This window comes from Gouania willdenowi, chromosome 22, assembly GCF_900634775.1.
Source record: "Gouania willdenowi chromosome 22, fGouWil2.1, whole genome shotgun sequence".
Lineage (NCBI taxonomy): Eukaryota > Metazoa > Chordata > Actinopteri > Blenniiformes > Gobiesocidae > Gouania > Gouania willdenowi.
The window spans coordinates 26,761,247-26,780,025 of record NC_041065.1 but is presented as its reverse complement, the minus strand read 5'-3'; the positions used below and the strand labels follow the sequence as shown (position 1 = coordinate 26,780,025).

The window sequence follows — 18,779 nt, the reverse complement described above, 5'->3', positions numbered from 1 at the left end:
CTTTTTTTGTTTGGTTTTTCTATTCTCATTTTGTGAATTACATATGATTATATGATTTTCTAAATCTTTTTTTTTTTTTTTTTTTGGAATCAGTTGGTTTTGTACAAAATTAGTCCGAGGGATATTTATTCTGTTTGTGTGTACATTGTTCTATGTCACAAACTTGTTCCAAAGAAGCTGTTTTGAATGAGACACCACAGAGAGAGAGAGAGAGAGAGAGAGAGAGAGAGAGAGAGAGAGAGAGAGAGAGAGGAGAGAGAGAGAGAGAGAGAGAGAGAGAGAGAGAGAGAGAGAGAGCAGAGGCGTGCGCCTGTGCGTCAGCGCGTCTGCGTAATACAACCAGACATACGTTCCTTTCCACGGCAGAGCGTTTCGAGGTTTCCCTTTAGCAACACCCAGTGCGCACTGAGCTTCTCAATGGGACATATAAACCTTTAAACCCTCACAACTGACTCAAAGAAAGTGCTACACGGGACTGACTGGATACCTAAACCCAAGCAAAACTTTATAAAAAGAAATTTTCAAGACTTCAACTTTCAAGATTAAATAGATTGTATTTGGTCCACTTTTGCGCGCTCTCCAAGACCTTCACATTCTTGGAGGTTTGGAAAAGACGAGACTCTCAGAAGACATTTTCTTTCTTTTTTTTTTTTTTTTTTTTTTTTGTCATGCAGCCCTTCAGAAAGTCGTTAAACTCTTCGTGGTATTCAAAGCTCCAGCTGTGATGGACGCGCCTCTGGTACCGCAGGTCACCATCACCCCGGAGGGAGGCGGCTCTTCCCGGGAGATGCAGCAGAAGGACTGGGATGGCGCTGCGGAGGGCACGGTGCGCAGGAAGCTCTCCACCTCCTCGTGTCCTCCACTGGATCCTCTGTGGTGGAGTCAGAGGATGATTTACTGAGTGACAACGAGAGTAAAAGCAGAGGAATCATCACTTTGGAGCCTCTGGTAGACGCTGGAGAGGTGAGCGCATACTTTCAACATTATTGTGCCCTAGTTTGCACTTCTATGTATACATAAAATACTAAATATGTAAGAAACTGACCATATCCAAGCAATGAGTGATAGATAGTCCCGACAGGATCTTCACTTTAAATTTCCTAGATTTTGTGACCAATTTCTATTTAATTAAGGGAAATATTATGGAATAATTTGCGAAAAATTGAAGGATTTTGAGAATTTTGAATTTTTTTTTTTTCAACAGTTTATCATTAAAAATGACTGCAATCATGCGATATAAGCACTGGGGAAAACTGTGAGCACCTGTCATTTTTACTTTCTCTCATGGGCCAAATTGGGGGCTCCAAACGGCCGAATTTGGCCCATGGCCTTGAGTTTGACAAGTGAAGTGCAGCATCAATGATAAGTAAAGTATGTAGGGCACTGACAATATCCAAGAAATAAGTGACAGATATCAGTGCTTTTTTTTTTCAATTTCATGGATCCTGTGACCAATTTTTATTTAACTTGGGAAAATGTTGTGGAATAATTTGAGGAAAACTGCAAGATTTTAGCAAAAATCTAAGGTTCTTAAAGCAATTTGCCATTAAAAGTGGTGTGATTATGTGATATATGGGAAAAGTGTGAGTCCTGCTAATAATGTGGAGTTTAATTGAATTTATGTCTAACATTTGTTCTCTGTCATTTTTGAGTTCTTTCAACAGTTTAACATTAAAAATGACTGCAATCATGTGATACAAGTAGTGGGAAAACTGTGAGACACCTGTAAATATTGTTGAGTTTTCATTTACACAATGATTCACATGTTTTCTGTCATTTTTACTTTCTCTGGCGGGCTGATTGGGATGCTCCAAACGGCCGAATTTGGCCCCCGAACCGTGAGTTTGACATTTATAGTACATGATACAACTTTTTTCTTCACTGTATGAATTATCAGCAACATTTGAACTACATAAGAAAAAACGATAACACAATAAAGAACAAAAACAATGGAAATTCACCTTTTTTTCTGTCATAAAGTCACAAAGCTGAAGTAAAGGAATAACGTGTGATAAACAGCATCAGTCAGCAAACAGCAGGCAGCTCACTACTTCCTATTTAAACCCCTGTGGTGTTTGTTGAAGAGACAGAAACTGTGACACATATAGAAAGTATAATTACCATAAAATAATATGCTGCAATACTTTCTACTGATGTGAGGACAAAATCGTGCTCATCGTAAATTATAAGCAGTAAAGCTGAATTATAAACACACTGAAAGGCTGAATGAGATATAAACATTCAATAGATATAATATAGAGCTATACTCATGTGATAAACATGGATTATATGGCATATATTTGTTCTACAGCAGTCAGATGTTGATTTAAAATGAACAAACTACAGAAATAACACATGGTTTGAGAAACTCTGACTACACAGTGAGTGCACTGTTCTGACTGACACCATCTTCTTATTTATTGGTGTCAAACATTTCCACATTACTGCAATGTTTCCAGGAACCATGGAACCAATTCCGGCCCTTTTAGAGCATTTAGAGAAGGACAGAGAAAACGTGTGGATCTCAGTCCCTCCAAATACACATTCAAACAAACTCCACAGTTTTCCCATATATTAAATGATCACAGCCATTTTAATCGCAAATTGCTTTAAAAACTCCAGATTTTCCCCCAAATCTTGCAATTTTCCTCAAATTATTCCACAACATTTTCCCAAATTCAATAAAAATTGGTCACGAAATCCAAAAAATTGAAAAGGGGACCAGTATCTAGGGGTGTCCCGATCCGATATTGATATTGGATATGGTCCAATTTCAGCTGGAAAACAAATATCGGATTTTATCGGACTGCATCTAAAATCTTTGATATATATTATATTATATTTATTCAATTGTAGAATACTGTAGATATTATGTTGAAGGTTAAAATGTATGTAATCAATTGGTTAATAATAAATGGGTCAGTTTTTCTCATCCCTACTGTTGCTGACTATTGTTCTCTGTTTGAGTGACATCACTTGATCAAGACTTTTCTAACAATCCACACTACAAAATAAGTAATAAAAGTATGTATGATTCATGCTGATATCGTATCGGATCGATATCGGTATCGGCCAATACTTAAGGCTGCAATGTCGGTATCGTATCAGAAGTGAACAAGTTGTATCGGGACATCCTGACCGATATCTGTCACTTATTTGTTGGATATTGTCAGTGCCTTACATATATTACGTATCATTAATGCTGTATATCATGTGTCAAACTCAAGGCCCGGGGGCCAAATTTGGCCCTTTTGGAGCATCCACTTGGTCCAGAGGAGAAAGTAAAAATGATAGAGAAATCACGAATCATTGTGTAAATGAAACTCAGCAGTATTTGCAGAGGCTCACAGTTTTCCCAGTGCTTTTATTGCACAATTGCAGTCATTTTTAATGATAAACAGTTGAAAAAAATATTTAAAAAATTATTACAAAATCCTTCAATTTTCCTCAAATTATGACATAATATGTATCTTAATTAAATAGAAATTGATCACAAAATCAATATCTGTCACTTGTGTGGATTTGTTGGTTTCCTACATATTTTGTATTTCATGTATACAGTATGTAGAAGTGCAAACTATGGCACAACATTGTTGAAGTTACCATACTTGTTTTCCTGGATAAAATTCTGTGGCCCACTTCAGCTGCGTCTCAGTGGACATGTTTGTACCTGTTCTGTTGTCTTCAGGCCAACAAACTGTGTGTTGCTTGTTGTTTTCTGTATTTTATGGAGTCATTAAGTATGTTGTTGTCGTTTTCTGTGTTTTTGGAGTCATATTGGGTATTTTGTTGTCGTATTTTGCATTTTTCTCTTATTTCGTTGCAATTTTGCATTTTTCTCCTTTATTTTGTGGGTTGTTGTTTTCTGTTTTTTTGGAGTCAATGAGTGTGTTTTTGTTGTGTTTGTGTGTTTGTTTTGGTTCTCGTATTTCATATTTTTCTGTACTTTTGGGATCTTTTGGAGTCATTTTGGGTATTTTTCTTGTCATTTTGTATCTTTCTCTTTCATTTTGTGTGTTACCTGTTGTTTTCTGCATTTTATGGAATCATTAAGTATGTTTTTTGTCATATTTGATATTTTTCTTTGACATACAAGAGGAGAGCGGTGCTCACGCTATATATTAACGTACATACAGAAGAGACGTAAAAAGTCCTTACTCTTTTCCCCGTTCAACAGAGGGTTCCATGTTCTTTCCCATCATGTACAAATCTATGCTTTAGTATGTACTATATTGGAACTAAAATGAGTTTGACACCCCTGCTGTATGTGGAAGTGCAAACTAGGGCTCAATATGGTTGAAAATACTCGTTTTCCAGCTGAAAAGATATGGACTACTTGATATCAAACCACTGATAAACCAATGACATTTGAGTTACATAAACACATGACGAGCTCACCAGAACAAAGACTTTGTAATAATAAGTGTTTTATTGCATCATATCCCTTCTTTGTTCATTTATTAGTCGTTGACATGTTCTATGCTGTGATGTTGTGTCCAAAGATAAAGTTGCGCGTCCCTCCTTTTGCATACACGTGTGTTGACGGATTGGCTGTTAGTTCAACACACACTGAGGGTGGAAACATGTTTGATTGTTACTTTGTTGGCTGATACACTATCTGGAGGCCTATATTGATGATCCATGCATGTGCACTGAAGCAGCATTTTCAGAAGCCTGAAAAAGCAAACCTAGCCCTTTTTTTTTTTTTTTTTTTTTTTTTACAATAGGGAAGTTAAGAGTCGTCGTCACACCGAGTCCCGTTTGTTTAAGAACATAATCTGCTTTTTGTCTGTGGTCGGGTACATTAGGCTTAAACTGTCACCGATGGTGCGTGAGTGTAAATTTATGTTTCTACCACTTCTCACTGCCTCCTCCATACAAGGCCTGAAGCTGTCATTTTTATTTAAACAGCGTGGAAACACATGGCCTGTTAAGCTGCTGTGTATAATGTGTGTGAGGAACAGAGGGTTGTTCAGTGTCACATTGTCAAATCCATTCACCCAGGTTTAATTAGTGCCTTTAAGCTTTAAATGGAGCTTTAAATGGAAATATGTTGCATGTTTCCCTCTGACAGTGGCCACTGTTGTTGCTGTTGCTGCATCAGCCCACACACACACACACACACACGTACACACCCACACCACACACCCAGTGACACACATGGTGTTGTGTAATATTGGTTTTCTGTGGTCACTTTCCAGTCTTAGCCTTTGACCTTTAAATCATAACCTCTTTAGAACGTCAATAACAGTTTCCTGAGGACTTTGCTTCATATTGCTGACAGAGATGTAAAGAATACTGATAATCCTTCTCAAGTAGTAGTACGTAAACTTGATTTGAAAATTAAAATTGTACAGAAGAACAAGTACAAGTAGGTCTTACAAAAAATATTGAAATAGTAGTAAAAAAGTATCTAAATTAAAGGTGCAGTCCGCAACTTTCAGATCCCTCTCTCCCCTCCCTCCCCGCTGCTCTCTTGCCTGCCTCCAAACTTCCAAAGTCCCTCCCTCAGAGGAGCTAACAAGCTAACGTTAGATAGACAGCAACATCACAGTAATATAACGTGTTCTGTTAAAAGCATATTACCGTATTACTGAAGCACTTCTCTCTCTCTATGTGCACACACCCAGCAACAACACGTGTCAGCAAGCCCACACGAAGGTTGCAGCACACACATGAACAACACATGCACCACAGAGTTCTAGTGTAACAATTACAAATCAAACATAATGTAAATCAAGCAGCAGTAATTACCTTTCAAGCAGAAAAGTCAGCAATTCCATGTTCTACTCCTCCAGACCATACACTGTAAAAAGACGGCGCTACAGCACCGGAAAAGGGGTGGGGCCTGTGAGCAACAGCTGTCAAACAGCCCATCAAACACAATCCTGGCTCTGATTGGTTCTTTTTGCACGGTCGCGGTGCATTCTGGCAATCTGCCAAAGTCAGCAGGAGCAGCAGGGGGCGGGCTCAATGAGTCTGTTTTTTTTCACACAAACTACTAGTTTCATGTAAATCTGCCCTTACATAATGACAGCTTTAGCAAATATGACAAAAAGTCACTTTTATAAGAGTTGCGGACTGCGCCTTTAAATAGAACTCAAAGTAAAAGTTACTAGTTACTTTCGCCCCCCATGTTATTTTGGTAATAAATCTTGCACGGTTCCCTCGCATACAGTAAACATCTCATGAATAAACTGAAAAGGAAGAAAAATAAATAGGTTTGTCAAAATGTACAATTCTTTTGAAATAAAATAACGCCAAAGAAATAAAACATTTTCAGGCTCTGAGTAATAGCTACAGCTACATTTATAAACTCTAAACTGTGCAATGTGAGTAACAACACAATCGTAGAACCCTCAACCTGAACCCAAGAAAGTGGCTGAGAACTGATCAGAAATGGCACGACTAGAACGTAATGAAGCGAAATGAAACAAAACGAAAATGTAAAAAAATAATCACAAAAAACAGTAATTTACTCAGTAATGGTTGAGTGTAAGAAATATACCAAATTACTTGCTTCCTTTAAAATGTACTAAAGTACAAGTGATTTGGAAATACACTCAAAAAAGTACAAGCAACCCATAAAAGCAACTTAATTACAATAACATGCATACTTGTAACTTACTGTCCACCAGGCTCTGACTACTGATGATGATTCCTTGTGGGATGATCATGTGACGTTGTGGGGGTGGTTTGCACAGCAAGAAGTTCCGTCATTGGAACTGTGGGCTAGTGGAGTTTTCTGTGTTGTACCTAAATGGGTTTTTTTTATCTGACTAAACCAGCCCTCCACTCGTAGTAAAAACCAACAACATATATTTAGATATACCAGTGGCAAATGGGTGTGGTTATCTGATTTTAATGTTTTAATGATACTAATTCATCTACACAAAAGCAACCAATAATAAAAAAAAGCACAATCAAATGGTTCGACTAGTGTTTTTCAAACTTATTTCAACAGTTACTGACAAAAAGTATTTTAATATATTTTAAAAATATATATTTTTGAACAACTTGTTATTTAACAGGGCACTAAAACAATATGAGGAGCTCCAGCTGACCAATAATAAAATATGATAATGAGAGCACTTTGAGATGACTGTTGTTGTATTTAGTGCTATAAAATAAAGTCAATGAACATAATAAGGATACATGACTTTATATTAAAGTAAATCACTGTGTAAAACAGCGTGTGTGCAAAAGGAAAGAACTAATGGTTTATGTTGTCGTTATGTACACTTTTCTCAATTGCGTGTGAATAATTGTGTGCTTTTGTTGTCATTTTGTATTTTTTTAGTAGTGATTTTTGCGCGTTTGTAGTCGTCATCTGTACTTTTGGAGTAAATTAATGTATTTTGTTGACGTTTTGGAGTAATTTTGTAGCATTTCTGTTGTTGTGTTGTGTGATTTTGTTGTCATTCTTTGTATTTTTGTTGTCAATTTGTGTTTTTGGAGTCATTTAGGTATATTTTTGGTGTTGTTTAAAGGGCCCATGTTACGCTAAATCAACTTTTCTGTGCTTTAAAAATGATAAAAGTGTTATTCTGGGCTTCATAAACATGCCTAAAGTGATTTTTCATTGACTCCTCCTAATCGTTAGTTTTAGGTGATTTGCTCCTTTCTTACTGCAAGGGTGAACCCAAACACCTCGCTCCAAATTGATGACGCGTTCCCACTTTGATGACGAATTTGACGCGGCACTTGAGCTGGAGAAGCCGCGCCTCCAGGAAGCTCTCTGCCCGTGATTGACATGTAAACAGACACGCCCACGAAGGTGAGCATTTCAGCGTCTTTAGCGCAGTGCTATGTAATGTACCCGGCGAACGCCCCGCCCCCACGCTCTGTCTTGTTTATAAAAGCAGCATGAGCTCGGCTACGGAGTGGTTGGGAGGAGGGCGGGCCGTCCTCTGGCCGGGATGGGGAAGTCAGTGTCCTGTCTATAGACAACGGCCCACTCATGAATATGCATAAGTAGGCCACAATCAGCCTGTTTGTGTAGAGTTGCTCAGGAAGTTACTTTTCAGAGGCTAAAACTCTGGGAAAACAGGCGAGTTTGGGAAATAAACCTCATATACTATGTTTTTTTGGGTTCTTAGAACAAATGGAGATGGGTGAAAAATAGCATGATATGGGACTTTTAAGATATTTTTCAGTTTTTTTCTCTCTGTACATTTGTACCGGTTGTTTTCTGTGTTTTTGGAGTAAACATGTATTTCTTCTGTTATTTGTCTGTAATTTATGTGTGCAGAGCTGAAGTCAGCATCCAATGTGAACATTTTTAAATCAAAGTAAGGCAAGTTTTTTCTCTACTGCGTATGACTGAGAGGGAGATTTTTGGTCCTGTTGTTGACGTCCTGTGTTTGTTGCTGATTTTAATTGATTTTACTGATGATTTTAAATGTTCTTATTGATTTTAAGCTGTTGCATGTTTTATCATGTAAAGCACATTGAGTTGCCTTGTGTATGAAATGCGCTATACAAATACATTTGCCTTGCCTTGCCTTTACTTTGGGGGCCGAGCAAAAGTAAGCTAAGAGCCTCATGTTGCCCCCGGGCCAACAGCTAGTCTGTCTTAGAGTGTCTGTCAGACTGTGAGTAATGTGTGCTTTGTATTTATGTTATTTGTGCACACATTTACAGTAAACAGAGTTTCTATTTGGAGTTTTAACATGATAACGAGAGTCTCTGAGCTGCTGTATTTCCACTGCCGTCAGCAGCACTTGTGATGCCATCATCGGCTGCTGTATTGTCAATACTTAAGGTCACATTTTGTCTATGATATCAAGACTTCTCTGAGAACAGCACTATCAGCATGTTTGCAGCGGAACTCAGAGTTCAGGTTCAAGTTTCCAGTCCCTCTGCTCAGTGGAAAATGAGATTTATTGACTTTTTACATTACAGCTCATTTTGCCCAAAATATCTCCTTTTAGTCACTCTCCTATAATGAGTCACTTCGCCCACAAAGTGTCACAATCTGCTCCACTTGGACCCATTTCACAAATAAAAAATGACCTTTTTTTACATGAAAAAAATTGACCTCGTTTCAATGGAATCTTGTATTTTATCACGTTTTTTAACCTCACCATAAAACTGTGTTTCACTTCCTGTTTCTGTCAGAAGCCACGTTTTGATGACCTGATCTCATTTAGAAACAAATAGGTTACTATTCTCAAACATTATTCTGAATATTAAATATTTGATGTATGAGCAAAAAAAAAAAAAGCAACATTTTACACGTTTTGATCCCTAACACCTGTACGGTGTAGGTGCTCAGTGTGAACCTTTTTATCACATGAACTCATTTATATTTTTGAGCCATTAAAATATTTTGTGTTTGTTTTTAATCTGTTTAGAAAAGTGATTTTAGAAATATTGTTTAAAGCAGCGATTCTCAACTGGTGGGTCGGGACCCAAAAGTGAGTGGCGGACTTGTACTGGGTGGGTCGCGGACAGCTGGTCAAAAGTAAATAAATACTTATTGTTTCTCATGTTGGACTTGTCTTTTATTTGAAAGAAACTTTTCTATTGACAGGCATGCTGTGACATGCATGTTGCACAGGAAAATATAGAGATTTATGTTTTTAAAAAGATCAGGGTTCCTACAGCTTCAGTCAAATCAAATTCAAGACGTTTTAAGACTTTTTTATTGCCATTTGAATTTAAATCTAAGACCATCTTCACAGTAAACACAATTAGGGGGAAAAAGCACCACATCAATTATAGGGTTAGGGTCACTTTTTTTCCAGTGTCTTGTCCAGACGTGTAACTGGCGGCCCCCAAAGTAAACGCACAAAAATACACAAAATGACCGTAAAATACACACACACACACACACACACACACACAAAAAAAACAGACTAAAATAATCAAAATCACTCCAAAAACTCACAAGATGACACCAAAAAAATAGCCAGAAATCAATAAAACAGCAAAAAAGAACAAAAAATAAAAACAATTAAGAAAAATCTTATTTAAAAAAACAAACTCACAAATATTACCATTTATTTTGAAATGTGAGACTAATTATAATCATAAATTCATATTTGTGTTAAATTTAACATTTTTGAAACATTGATTTAAGACGTTTTTGTTTTGACAATAAGGCCTTATTTATAGATTAATTAATTTAATTTTTAATACTTTTTAAGGATCTGCGGGAACCCTGACGATTATACATGTGTGTTTTCAGCAGCTATTTTTGAAAAAACTAAATTTGGCTGGTTGAATTCTAAAAAAAAAAAAAGAAGAAGCTACAAAAAATCAAAGGGTGTAAGATTTTCCATTGAAAAACAGCATTCACTGGCCTTCTTACAGTCATAAAAAAGATTTGGGAATTTTATGTAATCAGAATATAGGCCAGTTCCCTGCTCATCATTATTTTATATAATGTTTGACCAAATTTGGTTTGCGAAAAATAAAAATCCTTTAGTTAGTTTTCCCTCCATTTTGATATGGAACTCATGGAATTGTTATCATGTCTTCTTGTATTTCCTGAAACAGAACAAGCCGTGGTGGAAGCTGAAGACAATCGTCCAATGGCCCTTCAGCGCTACTCAGAGGAGGAGGCTGAGCTGGGTTCAGCTGGCCGGACATAAAGGTGCTGCTGACAACGACTCAAATGTAATCAAAACCAATCCCAAGCTGCATAATGGGAAACTCAAACTCAACTCTGACACAATAAAATACCAGCGTTCGAATTCTGATTTTTGAAAATTTCATTGCAATGCAGCTGAATAAACAATTATCACCTGTTCCTCTTTTATTTTTATTTTTTAATTCCGTCAAATAATTGCTCAGAAGTTTTGGGAACACTTTAATTGAAATTTTATACATAATGCTGCCATTACACTGATGTTATCTGTCATTAGAATTAATAAAGTCTCATGACATTAAGTGTCGTTCGCTAAAATATGACACCTTTGGAGCTATGTTGGCATTTTTTGGGTTGATTGGAGTGATTTAGTGAGGTTAGGTAGTGTCAGGGTTGGGGTCAATTACATTTTTCAATTATGATTACATTTCTAATTATTCATGTTCATTTATAATATAACTATGTTAACAGTAACTGGCATTTTTTCGAATTCCAATTCAATTCTAATTATTTTTTTCCTTCGGAAAGTCAATAACAATTAAGTTCTCAATAACAAAAGTTAAATTACAATTTTACATATTTGTATTTATATAGCTTAATAACAGCCCACATGGCACCAAAGTGCTTTACTAATGATCTCATCGAGTTTGATGTATACATGTATACTTGTCATTTATGTCTGTTGTGATGATTGTTTGTTTTATTTATTTATTTGAGCAACATGAAAAAAACACACATTTTATGTACAATACATAACATGTATTTAAAGGAGAAATTAACACTTTAGACTTTACATTTGAAGGCTGTCTTTTATTTTGCGTCTTAACGTGTACATTTTACTGCATTGATTATAATATCTTATGTAAAAGCCCAACTAGGGACTAACTTAAGAGTTGGAATTTACCAATAACTATAAACTCTTTGTACAAAACATCAGTTATATTCACACTATTGTTACTATGTGAAATTGTCCCAATTGAAATACAATTACATTCAAACTCTAACTCACTAACCCTTACATATTTTTAATATTTTCTAACTACGCGTGTGTGAGCCATAGAACTGTAACCTGGTTTTACGTTTAACTAAATTGTAAATGAAAATTTCTTATGGCATTTTCATGGAAATTACAATTACAAAGTCAATTATATGAACTCAATTTTGCAATTACAATTATAACTGACCCCAACCTTAAGGGTTCAGGTTAGAGTAACAAACAACACCTAATGGCAGCTTTTAATGAGACCTTATCATGCTAATAACGGGTGTCATGTCATCATAATAATTACAGCTTAATGTCAGCCTTCATGTATAAAACTTCAAGTAAAGTTTCTAGCTTCACAGTTTGGATTTTTATCTCATCTCAGGTAACTTCAAAGCAGCAGATGAAGGCAGCATTCTGAAAAAGTTCTCAGAGAATGAGGTGAGGTGCTTTGAGAAGCTGGCAGGTGATGCGCTGCTTCCGTTTGTGCCTGCGTACCACGGTGTGGTGGAAAAGGACGGAGAGTCTTTCCTCCACATGACTGACCTGCTGGCAAACTTTGACCTTCCAAATGTCATGGACTGCAAAATGGGAGTGAGGTATACAAGTTGTGTACATTTATGAATGAGTGGACTGAAATCTGTTTGATTGTCTCCATTTATTTGCCCTTTGTACAAAGCAACACTTGTTGTAACTGCTGCATCAGCAGCTGACTTCCTGCCAGGCAACACGCATGCATGCATGCACGTGAAAACACAGGATATCCCTGGAGTCCCCTTCTGTCAAAAAACAACCTCAGTCAGAAAGTTGCACAACTGCTGAAGTTAAAGCTCACAGTCTTTCCTCTATCAGAGAGGAAGTGAAAAGCACAGAATGAAAGTGAAATTAACGTCAATTTATTTTGTATAAATCAGAACCTGTCGCTTATGCACAGGGGTGGACTGGCCATTTGGCCTACAGGGACATTAATTAACAGACATTAATAGGTGGCCAAAAATGGTCCAAACAGAGAGTTTAGGGTGACTAAAATGGGCCAAAAGCAGCCAAGAGTGGCCAAAAAAGGGCATATAAAGAGGAAACAGGTGACATATAATGGAAAAATGGCATCTTTAATGACCAAAATGTGGCAAACAATACTGTAAAAGGGCAAATATGTGGGGAAAAAAGAGGCTCAATGTAGAGAAAAAGGCAAAAAGTGGTATTGATTGGGCAAAAGTTAGCTTATTTGGATGAAAAGGGCACCAAAAAAAAATTAAGAAAGGACCAAAATGGGATAATTGTCCAAATTAACTTGCAAAAATGGACAAAAAAAATAGGGATAAAAAGGGGTATTGTTTGCTAAAAGGAAGTTAAAATCTGAAAAGAACTTGGAAAGGAAAGGAAGTTCCAAAATGGCCAAAGGAAATAGGTAAAAAGGGGTTGAAAGGGGTCCTCTTTAAGGTTTTCTGGGGAAATAATAATTAAAATTAAGACATAAAGAGCCACATTTCAGCATCACTGATTTAACAGCTTCTACATGGTGTCAGCTGATAATGTAGTGGGTCTGGTCTGCACAGAAAATGCCAGGGCTGGATTTTGTCCCAGTCTAGCCCTGTTTACGCACTGTATCATGTACCAAACCTGATAAAAAAAAAAAAAAAAATGAAGGATCATGTTTTCGCTGTTGTTTTTTGTCCTGCTGTTGAAGGACTTACTTGGAGGAGGAGCTCGTACGAGCGAGGGAACGGCCAAAGCCGAGGGAGGACTTGTACAAAAAAATGATGGAGGTGGACAGTGAAGGGCCGACCCCCCAGGAGCATTCACTGCAGGGCGTCACCAAACCTCGCTACATGCAGTGGAGGGAAACCATGAGCTCAACCCACACCCTGGGCTTTAGGATAGAGGGGATTAAGGTAGGAGGATGTAGGGCTTTGTCACTGTGTTATTCATATGCCAACATGGTATTAATAGGATAAACATAGAATCAAGCAGAAAAGGTTAAGGGCTTGTTTGTATATATATATATATATTTAGATTGTCTTTAATAGACAAGACATTTGATTTAAGAATAATTATTATTTTTCATCGTATCAAACTTTCATTGAATTAAAAAAAAAATGTATCGAGATTAAAGATATATCGAGATTTCTGTTTTGGCGATATTGAAAATGACAATATTGCCTATAATGATATATTGTTGTTTTATAGGTTATTTTCTATCAAAATACTCGTTTTAGGAGTCGCAGAACTCACTCACACATGCTGTCCTTTACAGGAGAAAAAGCCCAAAGTGGAACATATTGTGCAGCTGTTTGTTAATAAACGTGCCAGTTTGGCATTTTGCAAATTTAACCTAGAATTGTTTTTCTGGTAAGACTTTATTGAGTCAGAAATATCAAGATTCATATTGATTATCGCCACTTTTAGAGAAAATATCAAGATATGAGTTTTGGTTCATATCGCCCAGCCCTAATTATGATTATATATAAATTTTCATCTGGGGCACATTTGGGAAAAAAAATGTCCTGACCCGATACTTTTTTATCCACCGAAATATCAAGTGTGTGTTGCTTAATAAAGCAGACAACGCCTCGCTTTTTAGTTCCACTAGTTTTTTTGGAATGCAGGTTTGATTGACACGTTTCAGCACTTCTCCTTTTCTTTTTGTCATCAAACGTATCCATGGAAACCTAAGAACAACTTTTGTTATGTCTATTTTTAAAAAGGCAACGAGGGACATTAGGTATTACAACAGGAACAGCTGAGTTGTACTACAGTCTGTGACTTTCATGTTTTCCATTCCACTCCGTTACCACAAAATAGGTAACGGAATGGAAAGACCTTCATCATTCAACCCCATGTTAAACAAAATTAGGAATGATTCAGCACTGCTGCTATGCTAGTCATACAGCACAAGCTAATGTGGAAAACTAAGTGAGCTCCTGCAACCTTTAAGTTCCATGATTTTCAACATCCCAAAGTGCCCCTAATGAACATTTAAACACTTTTTACAAAATCGCAACTAAAAAAATGACCTCAAGCATTTTTTTTCTTCCTCTTTTCAGAAATTTGACGGTACTTGTCGAACCGACTTCAAGAAAACAAGATCCAAGCAGGATGTGATTCAGGTGTTCTCGGACTTTGTCGGAGAAAACCGCAGCATTATAGTAGGTGGCTGTCGCTGGTCTGCATGCGCAGCATTTTTCTATTTATGTAGAGTCAGGTTTGAATAGTACGTAATTAACTGCTCACGTACAAACAGCAAAGTCGACTCTCACATCCACGTTCACTGTTTGTAGAATAATGAGATTAAGTGTAGACTGAGTTCTGGCACTGACGAAAGGTTAAGGGAACCTAAAGACAAAGGAAAACAGTCTCGTCGTGTTTGAACTGCACTACGAAAGTAAACACTCGTGGATTATCACTGTTTTGAGTTTCCTAACTCTGAAGCGGGATGGCAAATAAACACTATCTACACAATGTTGTGTTTCAACTTATATTATGTAACAAAATGCAACAAAAACCTTTATGGTTTTGTTATTCTTTGTGACGCAGAAATCCTATGTGAGCAGACTGAAGGAGATCCGGGAGGCCCTGAGCTTGTCTGAGTTCTTCAAAAGACACGAGGTGATGTAGCCTGTAGCGCTAACATTAGCAGCACTTTCGAAAACGGTTTACATGGGAACGGATTAAGCTGGGAATCACCTGCGGGAAATGTCAGTGTGTGTACTTTAGCACATTTTTGTGCAGGTGATGGTGTCCAAAAATCTGTTGAAATAACACATTTGAAGAAGTGATACAATGTATTTTGTTTATTACGGCACTCAGTAGTTATTTTACTCATGCATGAGCATAAAAAAAATGTAATCTAACCCCAAACCTGTTTTTAAATACTGCAGCTTTCATTAATCTACCTCGTTTTGCCTGAAAAGCTGAAATATTAATCTAAACCAGCAGTTCTCGAATCGGGGAAACCCTCCCTCACATTTTCTTAGCTTTACTGCAGAAAAAGGTGCCAACCCTCCAACTTATTAATCGTTCTTTAATCTGTCAAGAACGATATCAGAAATTCCCCTTTTAGATAAAGGTTTGTTACACGTTACAGATTTTGACAGGTTTGTGTGATTTATTGAAAGAACATTTTTTGTGCACAGTTTATTTATATTGAATGTGAATGAAGTGATATTGTTTGCCTGTAGCCATGTTACTACAGTATTTTATCTTACAAGTGTTTTTACAATATTTTCTACACTAAAATACTGTATATTATAGCATTTTACATGATCTACAGAAGATCTACATAAAAATTTACATAATTTAGTTTCATTTGGTAACACCTTAAAGAGTTAAGTTCTTTAAAATGAAGTCAATAAGTTAGATTAACAACTAATTTAATTGACACGGACTTAATATTTTTTTGTTCTCAAATCAATGTGTTTTGCATTATCATAACTTAAAATGAAGGCAAGTTACCGTAAACTTTTCCACTCATAACTCAAAAGAAAATAAACCTTTTTTTCCCCCTTTGCTTCCATAACCATTAGGCCTGAAATAAAATGAAATTGTAGTTTGCTTAATAGCTAAAATTACAATTAAAAGTTGTCCAAAAATATAAAACTAAAGATAAAATCAGATTTATTTATTTATTTTTGGACATTTTCTTAGACACACAGCGTCACAAGAAAGTGAATTGATGTAGGTTTCACTTAAATGAGAATAGTAGGTCATATAGACACCTCACTAAAGCAGAAATCTGAAGAAAAATCACTCACAACTCTGAGTTGCTTCAACAACTGCTCAAATACAATTCTTAGAGTCTATGAATGAATTTTGCGCGTCCATTGTTTAACTATAAAAACACACTGCATTTACACCCTTTTGTGTTCCTGTGCCATAATGGGAATAACATGTAACCTTGTGGTTAATATTGATGAATCAAGCGGGTCATTGTTTTGGGTTGGTTTACTGGAGTATAAAATACTAGTCTTTGTCACGTGATTTTATGACTCAATGTTCCATAATCAAATTTCTAATAATCATTAATTCCAATATTTTGGAGCTTTGAAAGCAGTTTTTGCCAGAATAATTGTTTCAAATACTGATTAGATTCAAGTTAAAAGTATTTTTATTATTAATATTGTCTTATTTCTACAAAGTTTGGCAGAATACAATGTGTTTATACTTATTTTGTTTAAATCAGGGGTTTCACCCTGGGACCCTCGGTCATTAAATCGCTTTTTTTTTTCTTTTTTTTTTTTTAAGAATTCAGCCAACCAAATTTACCGGTAGTTTTTCAAAAATAGCTGTTGAAAACACATATATAATCTTTTTTTCTGATCTATATATTTTCCTGCGTAACAAGCATTTCACAGCATCCGTATAAAAAAAAAAAAAAAAAGTTTATTTCAAAATCAGAGACATTAAGTATTAATTTATAGGAATGTCCCGATACAACTTTTTCACTTTCGGTACGATACCAATATTGCAGCCTTTGATATTGGCCAATATCGATACGATATCAGCACGAATCATACATACTTTTATGACTTATTTTGTAGTGTGGAATGTTAGAAAAGTTTTGACTCAAACAGAGAACAATAGTCAACAATTAAAGTTCACTTCAGTTTTTTCTTCTGTCAGTACACGGTGGGAACAACTGAGGGCGGGGACAAAAACAAAAACGTATCGGAGCGCTTATATCAAAGATTTCAGATGCAGTTTGATAAAATTCAATTTTAGTTTTCTGGCTGATATCTGATATCAATATCGGATGGGGACACCCTTATTAATTTATATTTGACCAGCTGTCTGCAACCCACCTAGTACAGGTCCGCGACCCACTTTTGGGTCCCGACCTACCAGTTGAGAATCACTTATTCGTTTAAATAACACAAAACAACATGAAGTATCTCAATGATTGGTCAATAAAGGGTTGATAAATTATAATAACTGACATGTGACGCTTTCTTCCCCTTTTAGGTGATTGGCAGCTCCCTCCTTTTTATCCATGACCACACAGACATGGCACAAGTGTGGCTGATTGACTTTGGTAAGACCACCCCACTACCTGAAGGCCAGACGCTAAAACACGACGTCCTCTGGCAGGAAGGGAATCGGGAGGATGGTTACCTCTGGGGGCTGCAAAACCTCATCCACACACTAGAGTCTGTGAGCGGTGAAGTAGAGAAACTAGAGCAGTAATAAGCAGCACAGACACAGACTGTTATTATGGGTTCAAACAGACATGGAACTGCTTTAGCTGCTGTTTGTAGCTACACAACAAGGATCACTGGACACTTCACATTTAAACACCAGAGAGTAGAATCTCCCACGGTGTCCCTCAGGCCCTGCAGGGCTGAACCCTCGTACAGTTTTTGTGCAAACATTTCAAGCAAACACACAATGGAAAAGGGCAAACAGCCGAGACACAAGTGCCCGAACAACAGAGCGAAAGCCCTGACCGTCATTCACGTTCCTCACAATCATAACAGAAGCAATACTTGTAGTTTTTCTTCATTGCTAAAATCTAAGTAGGTCCCTCAAAGATTGAATTCATAATATTCATGTTTTTCAGAATCAGAAAAACATCCAAAACACTTTCCTTAATTCAGAGTTACCTACAGCGGCCACTTTAAATCAAAAGTGTTCCAAGAAAGACAAAAAAACTAAAAGCCAATAGTTACTGAAGCTTGGGAAGAGCCAAAACTGCAGTTCCCTGTTGTTCAGTCAGTCAGATGAGTCCCTCTGGCTCATGTGTGTCAAACTCATAGCCCGGGGGCAAAATCCGTCCCTTTGGAGTCTCTAATTTGGCCCGCAGCAGAAAATAAAAATTACAGAAAAATCATAAATCATTGTGTAAATGAAACTCAACTCTCCTGGTGATTATATCACATGATTTCAGTCATTTTTAATGTTAAACTGTTAAAGTCTTACAAAATCCTTCAATTTTCCTTCAATTATTACTTGATATTAAATAGAAATTGGTCAGAAAATTTAAAGTGAAGATCCTGTTGGGACTGATGTGTCACCTATTTGTTGAATATTGTCAGTTTCTTACATGTTTTGTGTTTTATGTATACGTAGAAGTGCAAACTAGGGCACAATAATGTTGAAATTACTTGTTCTCCTGCATAAATTTTGTGGCCCACTTGATATCCAACTGCTCTGTATTTGGCCCCTGAATTAAAATGAGTTTGACACCCCTGCTTTAGCTCATATAAGAGA

General features: G+C 36.6%; 1 protein-coding gene across 1 annotated transcript; it reads left to right on the top strand.

Annotated features, from left to right (window-relative positions):
• The first annotated feature begins 372 nt into the window (after positions 1-372).
• On the top strand, positions 373-18,495 carry itpka (inositol-trisphosphate 3-kinase A). Its single transcript, XM_028437924.1, is given in 8 exon segments — positions 373-851; positions 854-963; positions 10,504-10,600; positions 11,962-12,175; positions 13,264-13,468; positions 14,621-14,722; positions 15,111-15,182; positions 17,535-18,495. Coding segments are annotated over 8 exon segments (1,149 nt in total). The 5' UTR covers positions 373-724; the 3' UTR covers positions 17,757-18,495.
• The last annotated feature ends 284 nt before the right edge of the window (positions 18,496-18,779 follow it).